This window comes from Bombus pyrosoma, linkage group LG6, assembly GCF_014825855.1.
Source record: "Bombus pyrosoma isolate SC7728 linkage group LG6, ASM1482585v1, whole genome shotgun sequence".
In the NCBI taxonomy this organism is placed as follows: Eukaryota; Metazoa; Arthropoda; class Insecta; order Hymenoptera; family Apidae; genus Bombus; species Bombus pyrosoma.
In genome coordinates this window covers 4327633-4343308 of record NC_057775.1, presented here as the reverse complement: position 1 = coordinate 4343308, position 15676 = coordinate 4327633, and the positions used below count along the sequence as shown (strand labels likewise).

Here is a 15676-nt window from a genome sequence, read left to right as displayed (position 1 = left end):
GCTCGGCGAGTGGGATAGAAACGGAGATAAACGCAGACGGGTAGAAGAAACGAGATACATGGAGCACGGGCGTTTGGAAAAATTCGCGCGTAATTACGACCGAACAAGAGGCAGAGAAAAAAGAGCACGAGCGCGTGCAAGTCCCGCGCTTCCTGTTCTCTCCACGCTTTGCCGTTTCTCGCCTTGTTCTGTTCGAGCTGTTCGCGCGACGCGGAAGCCGGTGCGCACGTTCCTATCGCTCGGTGGTTTCTTCGCGATCGCCTCGTTCCTCGTTCGTTTCCTCTTCCCGTGAAAATACAGCAGCGCGAGCGAAACGACCCGCGTCGACGAGCGATCGCTTTCGCGAGTGCATCGCGCTTAAAGACGCGCTTAGAGACGCGCTTAAAGACGCGAGCTGACCACGGTCGATACCGTTACCGCGCGTCGATGACCTTTCGCAACGTTCGGAAACGAACGCGGCTACCGTTTTCGAACGAAACGAAACTACGAATCTCGGAGACGCGTTCGCGTTCGAAATTGCTGTTGGAAGCTAACGTAACTGGGTAGGTACGGATCGGTCCGTGACTGGAATAGCCAGCGTGGTTATCAAAGAGAATCGACAGACGGAAGACGGTCGATCGCAGGTGACGCGAAGCAGCTGGCGGTCGGAGATGCGGAGATCCGGAGACGGAACGCGGGGCAACGCGAATCCAAGTCGTCGAGAAGCTGCACGGTCATTCGAGCTAACTAGCCGACCCGTTCCAAGCAAACCAACTCGACTAATTGCAAAATTGCGTGGCGCGTGAACGACAACTAACGCGATTCCTCGATTCGAGGAGCCTAGTAAGTCGGCGAACGAGAGTTCCGACAAGAGGAAAATATGGAACGGCGGACGCGACGCGACGCGACGCGGCGCGGCGCGAACGGGATCGCGAACAGCGAGGTAAAAATCCGTGGATAGGTGGTCCACGGATTATTTATTTGGTCGGCGGCCGTTATTACGCCGAACCGTGAAACCACGGAACGAGCAAAGTGGCGAGGGAGCAGAGGGTATATCGAGGCACGGGGCAGCGATATCCCTCGTGCCGGTAGGTTGCGACCCCTGCTGCTGCGGCTGCTGTCGCTTCCTGGGGGAGCCACGACCCCTCGTACTTGGAAAATAATTCTATTAGGTTATATCGCGGTCTGCGTGAATGACGCGAGCACGCTTCGCTCAAGGGTGGTCAGGGAGTCTGCGGTTTGTTACGAGTAACCAGGGTCGCTCCGTTCTCTTCGCGCAACGAATCCGCCTCGGGCCTCGCGCTTCCTCCTAGATTGCCAGCGAATCTTATTAAGCCCCTAATTACGTCCAATCTATCGCGTTACCAGGCGTCCGTGGAAACTCGCTTCCCTCTCCCCTTCTCCTATTCGTCTACGTATCTATCCATCCGCCCGTCTATTCGTCAGCCCAGACTTTCCCAACCTTCGATAGGAATTTCCTGGTCGTCGAGCGTTTAACGTTCGTTCGGATCGCGCGAATATTTCCGGCAGACGGTAGACGATGCGCGATCAGCCCTCCTTCGCTCTGCTGCGACGCGTTTCCAACGTTCTGGGTAGGAGGCGCGTATGCTGGGTGCTCGGTCGTATATCTCGCGCGTGTATAAATCAGCGATGGGCGGAACCGACACGGAGAGACACCGTAGAGGTTGGAAGGAAACCCGTCTCGCGAACCACCGGCTCCTTCGATTTATCGCCGGCTAAGGGCAAACAGATTCGCCTTCTTTTCCCCTTCTCCGTCCACATGCTCGCGTTTCACCCGCGATAATCGTCTTCTTTCCCTTCCGCCCCCTATTTACGCGCTGTGAAATCCTCCTTCGTCGGGGGAGGACACGGTCGTCGTTTCCTCGAGACGGTTGCAAGCCGGTGTAGCGGACAGGGCGAACGGACCGCCGGAGAAACAGACACGCTGTGCCGGCTCTTTTTCCCACGAGCAATTAGAACCAGGGCAATTTCAGCCGGCCAATCGATCTCTAGCCGACTGGTTCCGGTTCTAAGAAGTAGGACGAGCCGAGTATCCTCGACCACGGCCAACGTCTGCTCCGGTCTGCCTCCACTTCGCTTTATCGCCACTCGACTCTGTCGACGTAACAGATTCGACAAGAGCGTCGATTCCGTCGTCGCTCTGCCATCCTCGCCGGAAGCGTATCATCGACGCCAACGACTTCCAACCGTTTCGAAGCATCGAAGATCGAAACGTACTCGTACAGCAACGTTGATTTGCTCGACGGTGGCTCTCGATCGGCTACGAATCGCCGCGCTACATCTCGCCGCGACGGAACTGGTTTTCTAGTCGGTTACTCGTGACTGGCCACGGCCGTGTTTCGTAGTTACGCGCAAACTTTCGTTGGCGCGGTGAAATTTCATTAACGCCGGCGAGTACGCGAGGCCGGGCGAGAATAGAAATCGTTGATTCGGTATTTTTTAGTTCGTCGCGAGAGGATGGCCGGCGGAACGGGTGTCCGGCAACGCGCAGCGACCGTCGCAAGAAGACGAAGAAATCGGGAGAAAAGGGAAAAGGGGAAAGGGGATGCCGAGAGCGCGAGCAAAACCCACTTAACCCGTTGTATGCCGCGCGTCAAAGAGGCGGTGTTGCTCGCGTCGATTCGTCGACGCGTCGCCCCCTTCCCCGAAAATGGCATTACTCTGGAGGAGAAAGCAATCTCGGAAGAGCGCCGCGAGAAAAACACGCTTCCTGACTATAAAATATTCCGGCAGGTTATTTTCTCGCGAGTCGTCTGCTCGCGAGGGTGAGCCGGAGCACGAGGGTGACCAACCCTTTGTCGCCGCGGCAAAGTATCTTCGCGACGATTACGTTCTCGTCGCGATCCGCTTTAACAACGACCGGAAGAGACGAGGGAGCCTATAAAGCCGGCCGTCTCCGCGCCGCGGGGCGATAAACTCGATCTCGGCCGGCGAGCGGCAGATGCGAGTTCCGCTAAGGTTGGAGCGGCAAAACGCGATTCTTCCGGCGACCACGATGCCTAGCGTTTCACCGCCGCGAAATCGGGCCGTCGTTCGAGAGGGCACGAGATCGAGCGACGCGAGCTTTCGCAAATTTTCCACAGAAGGAAGAGACGACAGGCGTAAAAAGCGTAGAGGAAGAGGCGTCAGAGAGAGAGAGAATGAGAGAGAGAGAGAGAGAGAGAGCGTGCGCTGGAAGGGGGATGACGATAGGGGGAAGAGGAGAACTCGGAGGGAGAGGTCGCGCGGGAACGAGAACGGTCGTAGAGCGCGCTGGAGGCGAGGCCTGACATTTGGTTACTGACATTTTCACCCCGGGGTTGACGGCGGGCAACCCTTTGGCGTTACCCGCGCTCAATCACTCCATTGTCTCGAGCGGCGCTCGTTTTATGCTCGCGTCAACGCTTCATTATGGGGCCCCGGGTCCGGTCGACTTGGCTTCTATAGCCCACGTGCTCGGCACATTGTCTATCCCCAAGAATATATTACGCGCCCACGCGATCGCGAACCTACCGCCTCGCACCGCCACGCCGCCACGCCGTAAGCCGTGTACCGGGACACGTCTACCGCTCCGCTTCGCGTTTCCCTACCTCCGCTACCGAGAATTCTTCGGCAGCGTTTCGACGACAACCACCGGAACACGAGCGAAAGAGTATCGATTCGGAATATCGTGTCCGCTTCCTCGAGAATCCGGTCTTTCTCTCTCTCTCTCTCTCTCTCTCTCTCTATTTCTCTCGCTCTCTCTCTGGTCTCGAAATTTCTCTCACCGAATCGGAGGATCGACCGAAACGGCACGTGGAAAGGGAGAAACGCGTTCGGTCGCGGTCGACGGGGTGTAGCGTGGCACGGTGTGTGCCATGCCATGGTGTGGTGTGGCGTGGCGTGGAGCGGCGAGACATACGAGCAGACCGGCCAACGCGGCAATTAATTACGGTGTAAAGTCGCGGGCTGTTCGTATTCGATTAATTACCGCGGGTACCGCGCGATCGGCGTCCGCATAATTGACATTGTTGCCGCATTGTTTACAGTAGCCAGTGAATTTATCGATGGTGGAAGGAGGCGTAGTAGCGTTGCATGGCATGGCATGGCATTGCTCTCCCGACCGCTCGCTCTCCACCGATAACCGGTCGACCGTTTCGTCGGTTACCTCGCCAGGGCCAATTCCTTTTTTTCCCACGTTTCCCCTGGATCTCGATAGCTGGAGAGACGAGAGAGCAAGCGATTTTCGTTTCGTTGGGTATTTTTCCGAGGCGACGTTCCGGTTGCTGGCGCGGAAACGAGATCGGGAAAAGGTCGGCGAGGCGGAGCGGGTATCGGCCACGAAAACTCGACGGTACGGGCGTGCGAACCACGCGACCAGCAAAAAGGTCAACGAACGCCCTTCGTAAAGCGAAGCGAAGAGAACGGGAAACGCTGGTACGCTCGATGGACGATCTTTCGTCTTCGACGGCCTGTCTCGGAGAGCCTTTTGCCGAAACATCGCGCGTCTTACTTTCCGTGCTATTCTGCTCTTTCCTCTCGTCTCTTTCCTTTGCCCCGTACGTCGAGACAGGTACAGCCAAGGTCAAGTTTTTTGCCCCCGCCGTAGCGCACCTCCTCTTCCTGTTCCTGGTTTTCGTTCCCGTTCCTCCCGTTTCCCGCCCTTCTTTGTCGGGCCGTGTGGTTGTCCGTTTTTTCTAGCGGACGGGAGCGTTCCCGAGCGACGAGAGAATAGGCGCGACGGCTCGAGCGATCTCTGTTCCTCTCGAGGCTGCGATCGTCGGTCCTTGTCCGGATCCGTCGTGGGTTTCTCGGTCTGTCGGTGCGGCGCGGCGTGCACGTAACACCACGGACCGGTTTCGAGAGCGGCCGCGGGGGCTAAATGTCAACAACGGCATAACGGCCCGGTTAGAGGATTACCCCCGGTGTTCGCCCATCGCCAGAGGGTAACGCCAGACAAAAGGTCGTGAACTTTCCGCGTGTTATAATCCGTCTGAGAGGGTTCGCGGCTTCTCTTCTTACGATCCTTCTCTTCCGATGCGTGCGTATCCACGTGCTCGCGTCGCGATCCTCTACCTCTACAGCCTACCCTATACGCGTTTTCGCAACGTCTGTTCTGGAAAATCGAAATTCTCGCGCGCATGGTCCGGATCGCGATCGCAGAGAAAGAAAGGAAAGAACGAAGGGAACGTGTCGCTAAGGAGGGTAAGAAGGGCCTCGCCGGTCCCAAAGATTCTCCGCGTAACAGGTAACGCGAACGCCCTAATGGGATCGGCATCCGAGTCGTTAACATGACAATATAGATGCTAAACGGTACGCTTATAGGTGTACCGTTTTGTAAGTAGCAGCCAGAAGGCACGTACGACGATTAAATGCGTGTCGCGTCGGGCCGATGCGTACGGCCGATAGGGTCGCGAGGCATCTTGTCTCCAAATACGAGCCTTGTTATGATAATCGGTGCTCACGCCCTGTTATACCTTCCACTCCCCTCGCCGCGCCGAGGACCGCTTCCCTCCGTCCCCCTTCCGTTACCTTCGCGTTTTCGAAACGAGAGCTCGTCTCGTACGAATTCGCTGCGAACGACGCGTACGAAGAATCGATTTTTCCTGGCCGCGGCCGTTCGACTCCGCTCCGACGGTCCGTCCAGACGGAATTCCTCGTACCGTCCCAACTACCGCGATCTCCCGTCTACGACGAATAAATCGCATCCACGGTCGTTATCTTTAGCGTCGTGCGCGAGAGGAAGTACGAGGCGCCATCGCGTCCATCAAACTCGTAATTACCAGCGGGAGACCGCTTTCTCCGAGCAACGGGTCATCTGGACGAATTTTCGATGGATCGGCGTCCGATGACGAAACGGCGGTCGATCGAAAGGCAGAACGGCGTGTAACTGGCGCGAAACGGCACTCGATACGCGCTAATCGAACCACTTGCTTTCCGTCGAACTCGTTCGTCCACGCTGTTCCAACGCGTTTCAATCGTCGTCTGTTTCCGACGTCTCCTCGGACTGCGAAAACTCGACGGTATATTTAGAAAAATTCGTTTCGAGACACGATCGATACGGCTTCTTTCTTCGGCTCTTTCGTCGATATACCCGACCGGTCTGTATTGCGTTCGGCTTACGTTATCCGTGGCACTCGTGATAATCCCACGATTTTGCGAATCAGCGACGCGACTCTTCTCGCGAGCGAGGGAACGACTATGCCCGTCGCCTCTCCGTCGATGTCGCGTACTTTTACTTTCTCTCTCTCTCTCTCTCTCTTGCTCCATGTCCGATCGATTCGGTCGGTGCGAAAATTTCGCACTTTCTCTACGCGGCGAAGACACGCGGATTCGCGTATTCGCGCTTGCACGGATTATCGGGAGGACGCGAGTGCACGGGCTCGCGCGCGCCGATTCGCCTGTGTACCTACACGCGTACGACGAAGGCAGCCGGAGAGACGAACAACGCGGAGAGGGATCGGCGCAGCTCGACACAAAGCATCCCCCGAACACCCTTTCCAAGTCGGAGGTGACGTCACTGACAATGGAAGGTCGAGCTGTGATTAAAGATCGAGAGACTCCGTAAAAACTCCTTGAAAAGTGTAGGAACGAAGGAGAGAGCGGGAGGACAGGCGGGCCTACCGGCGTGAAATATTGCCTGCGCGGCACCCGACAGCTATATGACGTTTCCGAAGGGCATGAAAGAATCTCCGCCTCTGTCTATCGCGCTCGCTCACGCTATCGCTGTCGCTATCGCACTGACCACCGCCGCCTCTTCTTTCTACTCGCGGTCTATTCTCTTGGCCGGGTTCGGTCCATTCCCTCGAACCGGGTCTCGTTCTCTTTAAACGCAACTCGCCCGTCCGCTCGTTCGCCGGCCGACGGACCGGTCGACGCGCAACGCGGTGCAAAGAAATTTCGGAAAAGCGCGACACGCGGCGACGAGGTATCGCCGGCTGCGCGAGTCGTCGAAACAGCGGACGACGGAGGGAACAGAGCGAAGGAACGTCGCGGCGATGAATTGAAAGGGTGGCGTAGTCTTGGGAGTTTAAAATCGGTTAATTTACGGCGAGGCTGGTCAACGAGGCGCCAGGGCATTTAACCGGTTAACGCGAGCGCAGAGCACGCGGGGTAGGAGAAATCGTGATCGAGCGACGAAGAGTAGAAAGAGGTCGTGGCGCGGCGTGGCGAAGCGTGGCAGCGAAGGGAGAGGAAAGGCGCGGAGAGACGCCACTCGACGCTATTATTCGAATTGATGCGGTGAATTGGCGCTGACGACATCGGAGCGCCAATCCGACCGTTTGTTTATTGGCCGCGCGTTGGCGGATCCCTTGCGACGCGACACGACGTATGCTTTAATTGAACCCTCGTCGATGATCGGATCGCGAAATTCGAGAAACGACGCGACGCAAACTGCCACCGGCCACTGTCACCGGATAGAAGCTATCGTCGAATTCCTTGGTGGTCGCCACGTGCGCGTAATAGCCCATTACGCGTACGTATGGAAATAATGCGATTTGCATGCCCAAAGAGAGCTCGCCGTCCGTGCACGAAGGAGGGTGAGCGCGGGGATCGTGACATCGATCGTTCGAGAACGAACGATTCGCACGAAGACGAAGGTTCTCAAGGGACGGGGGACAGAGAGGATCTGGTTGCGCCAAGAATCGCGTAAAAGATTCAGATCGAGGACGACGACGAAGACGAAGACGATCGGGCGGTCGATGCACGCGCTCGATGGGAAGAGGCGCGACGCATCCGGCCGGATTTTCGACGGCAAGGAAAACGAAACAATGGTGGCGCGTAAAGCGCGACTGGTTTCGCGCGGAAGGGTGAAATCGAGGGACACGGTCGTCGTCGTCGTCGTCGTTGCCGCCGCCGCCGCCGCGTGATTAGTCCGACGTTCGCACGGGCTACGTCTCTCTAGTTGGCACGCATTCCAACCGAACGAATGCCGGCTGGGTCTCATTCGACTGCGTGTCTGCTCGCCCGAGGCTGACTTTCGCAGCGAACTCGTCCACCCGTTTTAAATCGCTCCGAACCACCGCGTCGACGTCGACGTCGACGTCAACGCCAACGCCGACGCCTACGTCAACGTCGTCCAACGATCGACCGTTCCTCTTCTCCTCTTCTTCGAACCATCTGACCAAACGTTGTTCCGATTCTGTTTCAGATGCTTGTGGATTGTCGGACGTGGCGCATATCGAGTCCCTTCAGGAGAAATCGCAGTGCGCCTTGGAAGAATACTGCAGGACTCAATACCCGAATCAACCGACGAGATTCGGCAAGCTGCTTCTTCGATTACCCTCGCTGAGGACGGTGTCGTCGCAGGTGATCGAGCAGCTGTTCTTCGTTCGGCTGGTCGGGAAAACGCCGATCGAGACGCTGATCAGGGATATGCTACTCAGCGGTAGCAGCTTCAACTGGCCGTACATGTCCACGATGTGACATTCTGTCTGGCGACAGCTAGCTTCCGCGTAATACCCTCGCGCCATTTCCCATCGCCTCGTCCCTCTTCGACGTCGTCGTCGTCGACGTCGTCGTCGTCGTCGTCGTCGCCTCTTCGCCTCTCCGTCGTACGAACACCGTCGCGCCGCTTCGAGCAACTTTCCAACGATTCGCCAAGCATTCGCGGCTCCCCTGGGCTCCGGAACGGTGTCGAGGAAACGAACCGCGCGCGACGATCGGTCGAGTCGGCGAATCTGGACGAGGACGAGCGAACGAACAGCGATAAAGACGCTGGAAGGTCGCGGTTCCAGCTTTTTCGAAGCACGCGATCGATCGCGCTACGGATGAAAGGAAAGGCGCGAGCTCGCGTGTTTCGCCAGACCTTTTTCTCTGGAATTGCATCGCGTCCCGGCGCTCGAGGAACCGGGAAAGCGTTCGGGCTCGAACGCAGGAAAGAGAAGAAACGGGGGAATTGAGACGAGCAGCGGTATGAAAGGGGGAAACGCGGCGCGAAGAAATCATAAATTAGCATTTGTAATCGACGGCAGGGGATCTGGTAGATCCTTCGCTGGCCGCTATCTCGCATCGATCTCGCGTCGAGTAATTGCCGTTAGTCGAGTCACGCCGAAACCCTTAGTCACTCGTTTCGACGTTTCGTCGTCCGCGTTCGTTCCACCTTTCTTCCACCGTCTTTCGTATTTCTTCTTTCTTAGTCGGTTCTCGCGAACCACGCTTCCCGACCGCGTTTCGCGCTACTCCATCGAAATTCACCGAAACGACCCAATTACACGGACCACTCTCCGCGTCTTTCCCTCGGAGCATCTCGATTCCGTACCACGAGTTTTCGAACGCGTGATTTCTTCTCTTTCTTAAATACCGTCTACGACGTCGCGGACCGTCTTACCGATTCGCCGGTAACTAGTAACGCGGTAGCAATCGTTTTCTCCAAGGGAGAGAAGCTCGCTTTCCACAAACACAGAAAACAATCTGCGAATTATCGTCCGATCGGTGGTCGTTTTACCTCGTCGAGATAGTCTTCCGTGCAAAAGGTTTTCTTTCCTCCGCGTTGCGTCTCGCGACTCTGTAAAGTTCATATCGCGCGCGAAACGCGCGTTCGAACGAATAAAATTGGCGAGATCGAGCGGAATCCGCGCGAATTCCTTCTTTCCACCTTACGAGACGACGAGGCGAGCGATCGCGTCGCGTACCTATCTTCCGGTCGACATCTACCTCTCGATCGACCACTCTCGCTCGTATCCGTTTTCCGCGGATTGCCTATCGCGTGCTTTTTCGCTGGCCGAACGACCATCTCGTTCGGCGAGGAATCAGCGGGGCGATGTCCGTTCCGATTCGGTCTCGCAGTTTACAGGAGTCGCGATCCGCTCGAAGAACGCGTTCGGAAACGACGCGACCAGCCGAAAGCGAACAAATATATTTTTCTTCCGCGAATATGTTCGACCGATCGCTGGTCGCCCGTCGTTTGATAAATTCGCGATAGCGCCGACAGCGACAGCGTCAACGACGGACACGGTAAGAAACGATTGCGGGGAAACTCGGCGAACGCAATGTGATATACGCGTACGTCGAAATTGAAATCCGATTTCTCGACACACACACGGTGCTTTTTTACGTTATGAATACTGTACGCTAGCCAGGCTCGATGCGCTGTACAGAGTTTGCCGAGACGTCGAACGACAAATCGTTCGAAACGAGCGAAATTATCGAATAGCGCGCTACGTTAAGTATGTGGCGATGTCGAACTCTAGTTACTTAGACAACCATTTAAGGGTATATGGGATATTTCTAATATTTTTAAGCAGCGATCGTTTCTTAAATGCGCACGCGCACGCGCACACATACAAACACAGGCACACACAGGCATACACAGACACACATACACACACAACAAAGAGCGAAACAGCAGCGCGTTTCGATAGAAATCCACGAAGCGAACGCGGCCGAGGCGAGAACCGAATCGACGATGCGAACGGGGTTCGCTGTCCTCGAGACGCGTTCCCTTCGTCGAACGCAATTTTTCGAGAATGTCGAAGGATGTATTATATCGGATACGAATTACGTTGTGGTTGAGTGTACGTAGACCGAAATGACATTTATGTAGCGTTATGTATAAAGGCGCGAGAAGATTTTTGTATAAAACGTGTACATAATTAATATATATGCATATATATATATATTATATATATCATATATATTATACATATATATAGTATATATATATATATAAAATATATAAAATACAGATATAAATACGATTATAAATACGAACGTAAGCGCGAATATAAACACGAATATACGTCTAAATGTAAAGAAATATATATGTCAGAATTACAGAGTTTTGCACGTTCAATCGAAACGCGCCCAACCAATGCAATGCAGCGAAAGGAGCAGAGCGTGCGAAGCGAGGCTGCGTCGTAGGACTTTGCTGTCGACGAGTCCAGGTAAGCCTCGACGAACGGAGCGAATTCTGGCGAGAGGGACGCGTCACGTTGCTCGTCCGCGTGCGTTTCCGAACATTCCCGCACGATCGTCTTTCCATATGAACAATCGCCGAGCGCATTTTCCCTGACGCACGGCAGTGATTTCTGGTCGACGCGACGCGACGACGATGCATCTGTCTGCGAACGCGACCCCGAGTGCCCTCGCTCGAGGAACGCGACTCGTTTCGGTTCTTCTTTAACCTCTTTTCCTTTTCCCGTACCGTTCGCACTCTCCTGTCAGCTCGGTTGCCTGCCACTCCGGACCGTCCTCCGCTTCGTACGCCTGTACGCCCCTACGCGAGCGACGCTACCTAGTTGCCCCTCTTCCACGTGCTTTCTCTTCCCATTCTCTGCCTCCCCCCCCTCCCCCTTAGTAGTCGGAGTGAAAAAGCATTTTTCGTTTTCGACCGGTGCAAACCACGTGTCTACGAAGGACGATCCATCCGTATAAAAAGGTTTCGCAGGTGTTGGTTGCTGCGAGATCGGGAGCATCGCGAGGCGAACGCATAAAACAGGGATAAATCACGCGAAGGATGCCGAGCACGGCTAGGGCGAAGGAGCAAAAACGAAGAGATCGCGAGCGACGGTGTGGCGTGGCGCGCGGATAGCCTCGAACCAGCCGGATGCTTAGAATTTCGATAAATCTAACTTGGCAGGAGAAACAAACGGCTCAGGGGGAGACTTTTTTCCGTGCGAGTAGGTACCGTCGCGGTTTTTGGCTCTCGTTCAAAAATCTCGCTTCTTTTTTCGTTCTCCGACCGCTGTGCGCACGGTAAACGATGGAATAACGCGAACGAAATCGCGCTCGATCGAAACGAGAGCCTGAGGAAGAGAAAGCTGATCGCGCGGATCGTTGCCCGTCCCTCGTCCTTCGCTGTTAAGAGGAATTTTGGACCGAGTCCAGACCGACCAAACGTTCGAATCGATGAATCTCTTTCGATCGTTCCTGCTACCACGGTGGATACGTGCTTACATACCGTGTCTCGTCGCGTTCGATCGCTCGAGTCGGGCCGACACGCGGTTTCGATCAGGCTGAACGTCGAACCCGCGCTACGAAATCGGCCGGAGCAGCGATATCGCTTGACTCGCGATTGCGTCATCTTCTATTACCATCCGCCAGCCACTGCTACGCGATATCGATGGCTGGCGGTCGCGTCACTCCGATCGTCGATCCGGCTGCGCCGGATTCGAGTAAACCCCTTAAGCAGGCAACTGTTTCTCCTTCCTCTCCCCCTCCCTCTCCTTCTGCTTCTCCTAATCGTCACCGATGCCGACGATGACGAACGCGTTCGACGCGGCGACCAAACCGATTGTCCGAACGAAAGGAACCTCGAATTCGTCGTACACTACGCGACCCATCGAAATCGCTTCCGCGTTCCTCTTCCGTACGTCGTTCGAGTGGATGCGAGTTCGTTGCGTTTAGAGCGGTAGCTGCGGCCCACGCGTCACTCGCGATTCGTTGGACGAAGCGTAGCTCGGCTCGATCGCGGACAGGGTGCGTGGACGCGACCACGAGGCCCGTTCTTAACGAGCTCGCGAGTCTACCCCGTGCACGGCGAGCCGCGTAAACGAGAGGCGGAGCAACCGCTTGCAAGAGGTCAGAGGCCACTACCAATCGCAATCTCCCGATAACCACTCTTCTCGCTGTAACTCCTCTCTCGTCGGATATACGCTGGCCGTCAGTTTTTTCCTTTCCACGCGCTGCAAACGATGCGTGGATACGCGAGCGCCGCCCTCTTCGCGTCGCTTTTCCACCGTTCCATCGGCGTTCGATCCCGCGAAAAATCCAAGTAGTCGGACGACTATTCGTCACCGCAATCGATTCAATCACATTTTCCGACCTCGCGCGTTCCGATAAACGACACGTGTCGCGGCATCCGCATAATCGTTCGATTTGTACGCGTCGCTCTTCCGTTCGTGACCATTGCCGTCGACCGACGTTAAAAGGTTCGCCTTCGCTTTTCTCCTACTCTCCCTTATCGGCTTCGTTTTACGCGAAGACAAATAGCTTCTCCTTTTTTCATCCGCTCCATCGTTTCCGCTCTGCACGCGCACGTGCACGCGCTCGTATTTACCTTTAACTAGTCATTCTCCCGATTTCAATTTCTCATTTCCACTGTTCGGCTACGTAATCGAGATCGAATCGATCGTGCTACTCGCGACGAACGACCGATCGAGTTTCTTCGAGCTATGCTGCCGCTTTTCCCCCTTTCGTCGTCTTTTTCGCGCTTTCGTCGCTCGCGAACGGTAATCGCGCCTGAAAAGTCACGATTTTTCTGGTTTTCGTCGTTGCGTCGCGTCGTCGCGATACCTTCGGTCGAGAACGAAACGAGAAATTACCACGGTACATACTCCAAACGTAACCGCGATTATCCCATTAGCGCCATCGATCGATAGCTCTTCGAATCTCTTGCTTACCTCGTAAGTCATCGATCGACTATCGTCTTCCCGTCGATAGATTTCAGGATGTAGCAGAACCGAACGATTCAAACTTACCGTTAGCAAGATCTTCGTTTCCACGCAGGTGGTAAAGATGGAAAACTTCACCGTCGAATTTCCTTTACCTTGATTCGCCTCCTGTTTAAACTCGTAAGCGAGCAAGTACCCGTACTTGGACTCGTTTAACTATCGTTCGGTGTACTTATGTAAGTATGATAAGCGGCGTAACGGTCTCTGATCCATCTCGTATGTTCGTGGGATCGTTGTAACCGATCGAATCTCTCTATATTGGTTTCTCAGGTTATTTTTGCGCGCATTTCATTTACTAAAAATTAACCACAGTTGATAGCAGATCGAAACTTCCGCGGATAACATATCGGTATAAATTCCGTAGTGTAAGCACGTTTAAGTTTTCATGTATAATGTATCTGCGTCTTTACGTGATCGAGATTTCGCAATTCTCTTATTTATTGTTGGAAAATCCTCTTACGATAGAACGAAATCGTCGACATCGATGTGCAAAGAATCGACGCAACGAGAAATCTTTTTTTAAAGAATGCTTTTCCGTTCAAATCGTTAACGCATAAACGAACCAAGGACGAACGCTTGTTATTTATCTACAACGCGATTCTATTTATATAGCCTAACCGTTTTTCTCATTTTCTTTTTTGCTCTACGACGCGAACGTGGTACGCGACACTACGCGCTAATAATCCGTCTCCTCCGAAACATCGGATAGAAATGTTTCTCGCGAGCCTTCACACCAGCAAATTTGATCGCTGCTGCGTTACCGTTCCAATTATTACCGCTTTGTCTCGCGCAAAATCGTATAAATAATCCCAGCAATTAAGCAAGTAAATGCGTTGCTGTTTGAATAAAAAATGTAATTATCCCTGCGAGCAGAAGGCCAATCATTTACGAGACGTTGACGGACTAAATTGAAATATTTTTTACCTTTTCCCGTAATACAGTACGTAAATACGTAAGGTTCTCCCGTTCCGTTTAAGCGCTCGCTTATGGATTCAAGGATCAACTTTTTTGAACATCGATTTCATTCGCGGTACTTCCATTCTCCTCTCCTTCGCACATAGCCGTACGAACTTTCTCGCCGAGGAACAACCCTCGAAGGGATGAACGCCACGATAACGTTTTCCTGATGATGACGGGATAAAAGCGTTTGTTCCACTATGCAAACCGGATAGACTGGGTGGTGCCTGTGAAAAATCAGCAATCGGAATACGTTCGGCAATGTCGCCGTTGGATCGATCTAAGATAATTTCAGAGACAATTCGGATGAAGAAAGAACGTCGAGACAAAGATACGGATCTAGAAAAGCAACGATAAACGGTCTGAAAAACGCGAATGCTCGGTCGAATCGGTACACGCGATTCAATGAAATAACCAATGGCTAAAATAAAAAACAATTTATTAACGACAATATCTATAATTACACTGTAATATATCGCGCATGAGAAGCAGTATTCCACTTCGTATGTCGCCTATATTTCCCCGTTTCTGTTCGCAGAACTGCTGCATGTCAGACCATCGATCAAATCGCGCAAACTTACCGTTGTAATAAACGAAAAACGTTCGACCGGCTCTGCGATTTCGAGTTCGTGTTGTCGTCTTGTTCGTTTGAACGCAGATGCGGAAAATCAATCGGGATGATCGTGAATGCGAACGAGGAAGCGAATAGAAATCGCACAGTAAAAACGAACGATAGGACGAAACACTGCTCGGTCATCGCCTTGCATCCTGTCTTATTTAATTATTTATTTTTCATGCGCAATAATAGTATAGAGCGATTTACTTCGTATCACCTGTATCGATATATCACGGTGGTTTGGAATATCGAATCGGATAGCTGAGATGACGTCTCTAACGCGAGAACGTCGCTTGGAAAGAGACAGCGAGTCGAATAAAAGTTCCGATGCGAGAAGTACAATGTTGCAACGATCGTTGCGATTCCGACGATGCAGTGCGTGATTTGACGCGTTCACAGCCGTTGACGTAAAATTACGTCATGTGTAATATAGGTATGTAATATAAATAATAAACATTCTATTTAGACGAATTTTACCTCTTTTAATATTTTTCTTTTCAAACTATGCTATCGATATCAAGCCCTTATTTATTTTAATGTGTAAAACTACCGAAGCAGAAAAAGATGTAAATATTCTTCTCTACCGCAACGTCCTTTCCTTCTTTCCTCTATGTTAGCCGGACATCATGACGCATTCCCGTTTATATATATATATATATATATTTGTATACTTTGAGAAATTCGACTCTGGAAATATACTTCATTCGACTTCGTGACAACGACATTGGAAAATAAATTTTATGATACAAAG

At 53.3% G+C, this 15676-nt stretch overlaps 1 protein-coding gene across 1 annotated transcript in view; it reads left to right on the top strand.

Moving 5' to 3' along the window:
- The window catches only part of LOC122568039 (nuclear receptor subfamily 2 group F member 1-A), a gene marked incomplete in the record, with an annotated part of 57830 nt that extends 42434 nt beyond the window's left edge, over nt 1–15396 (top strand). Inside the window, 1 exon segment of the mRNA XM_043727343.1 lies at nt 8111–15396. Coding sequence (XP_043583278.1) covers nt 8111–8385 — 275 coding nt within the window.
- Nucleotides 15397–15676: the final 280 nt, after the last annotated feature.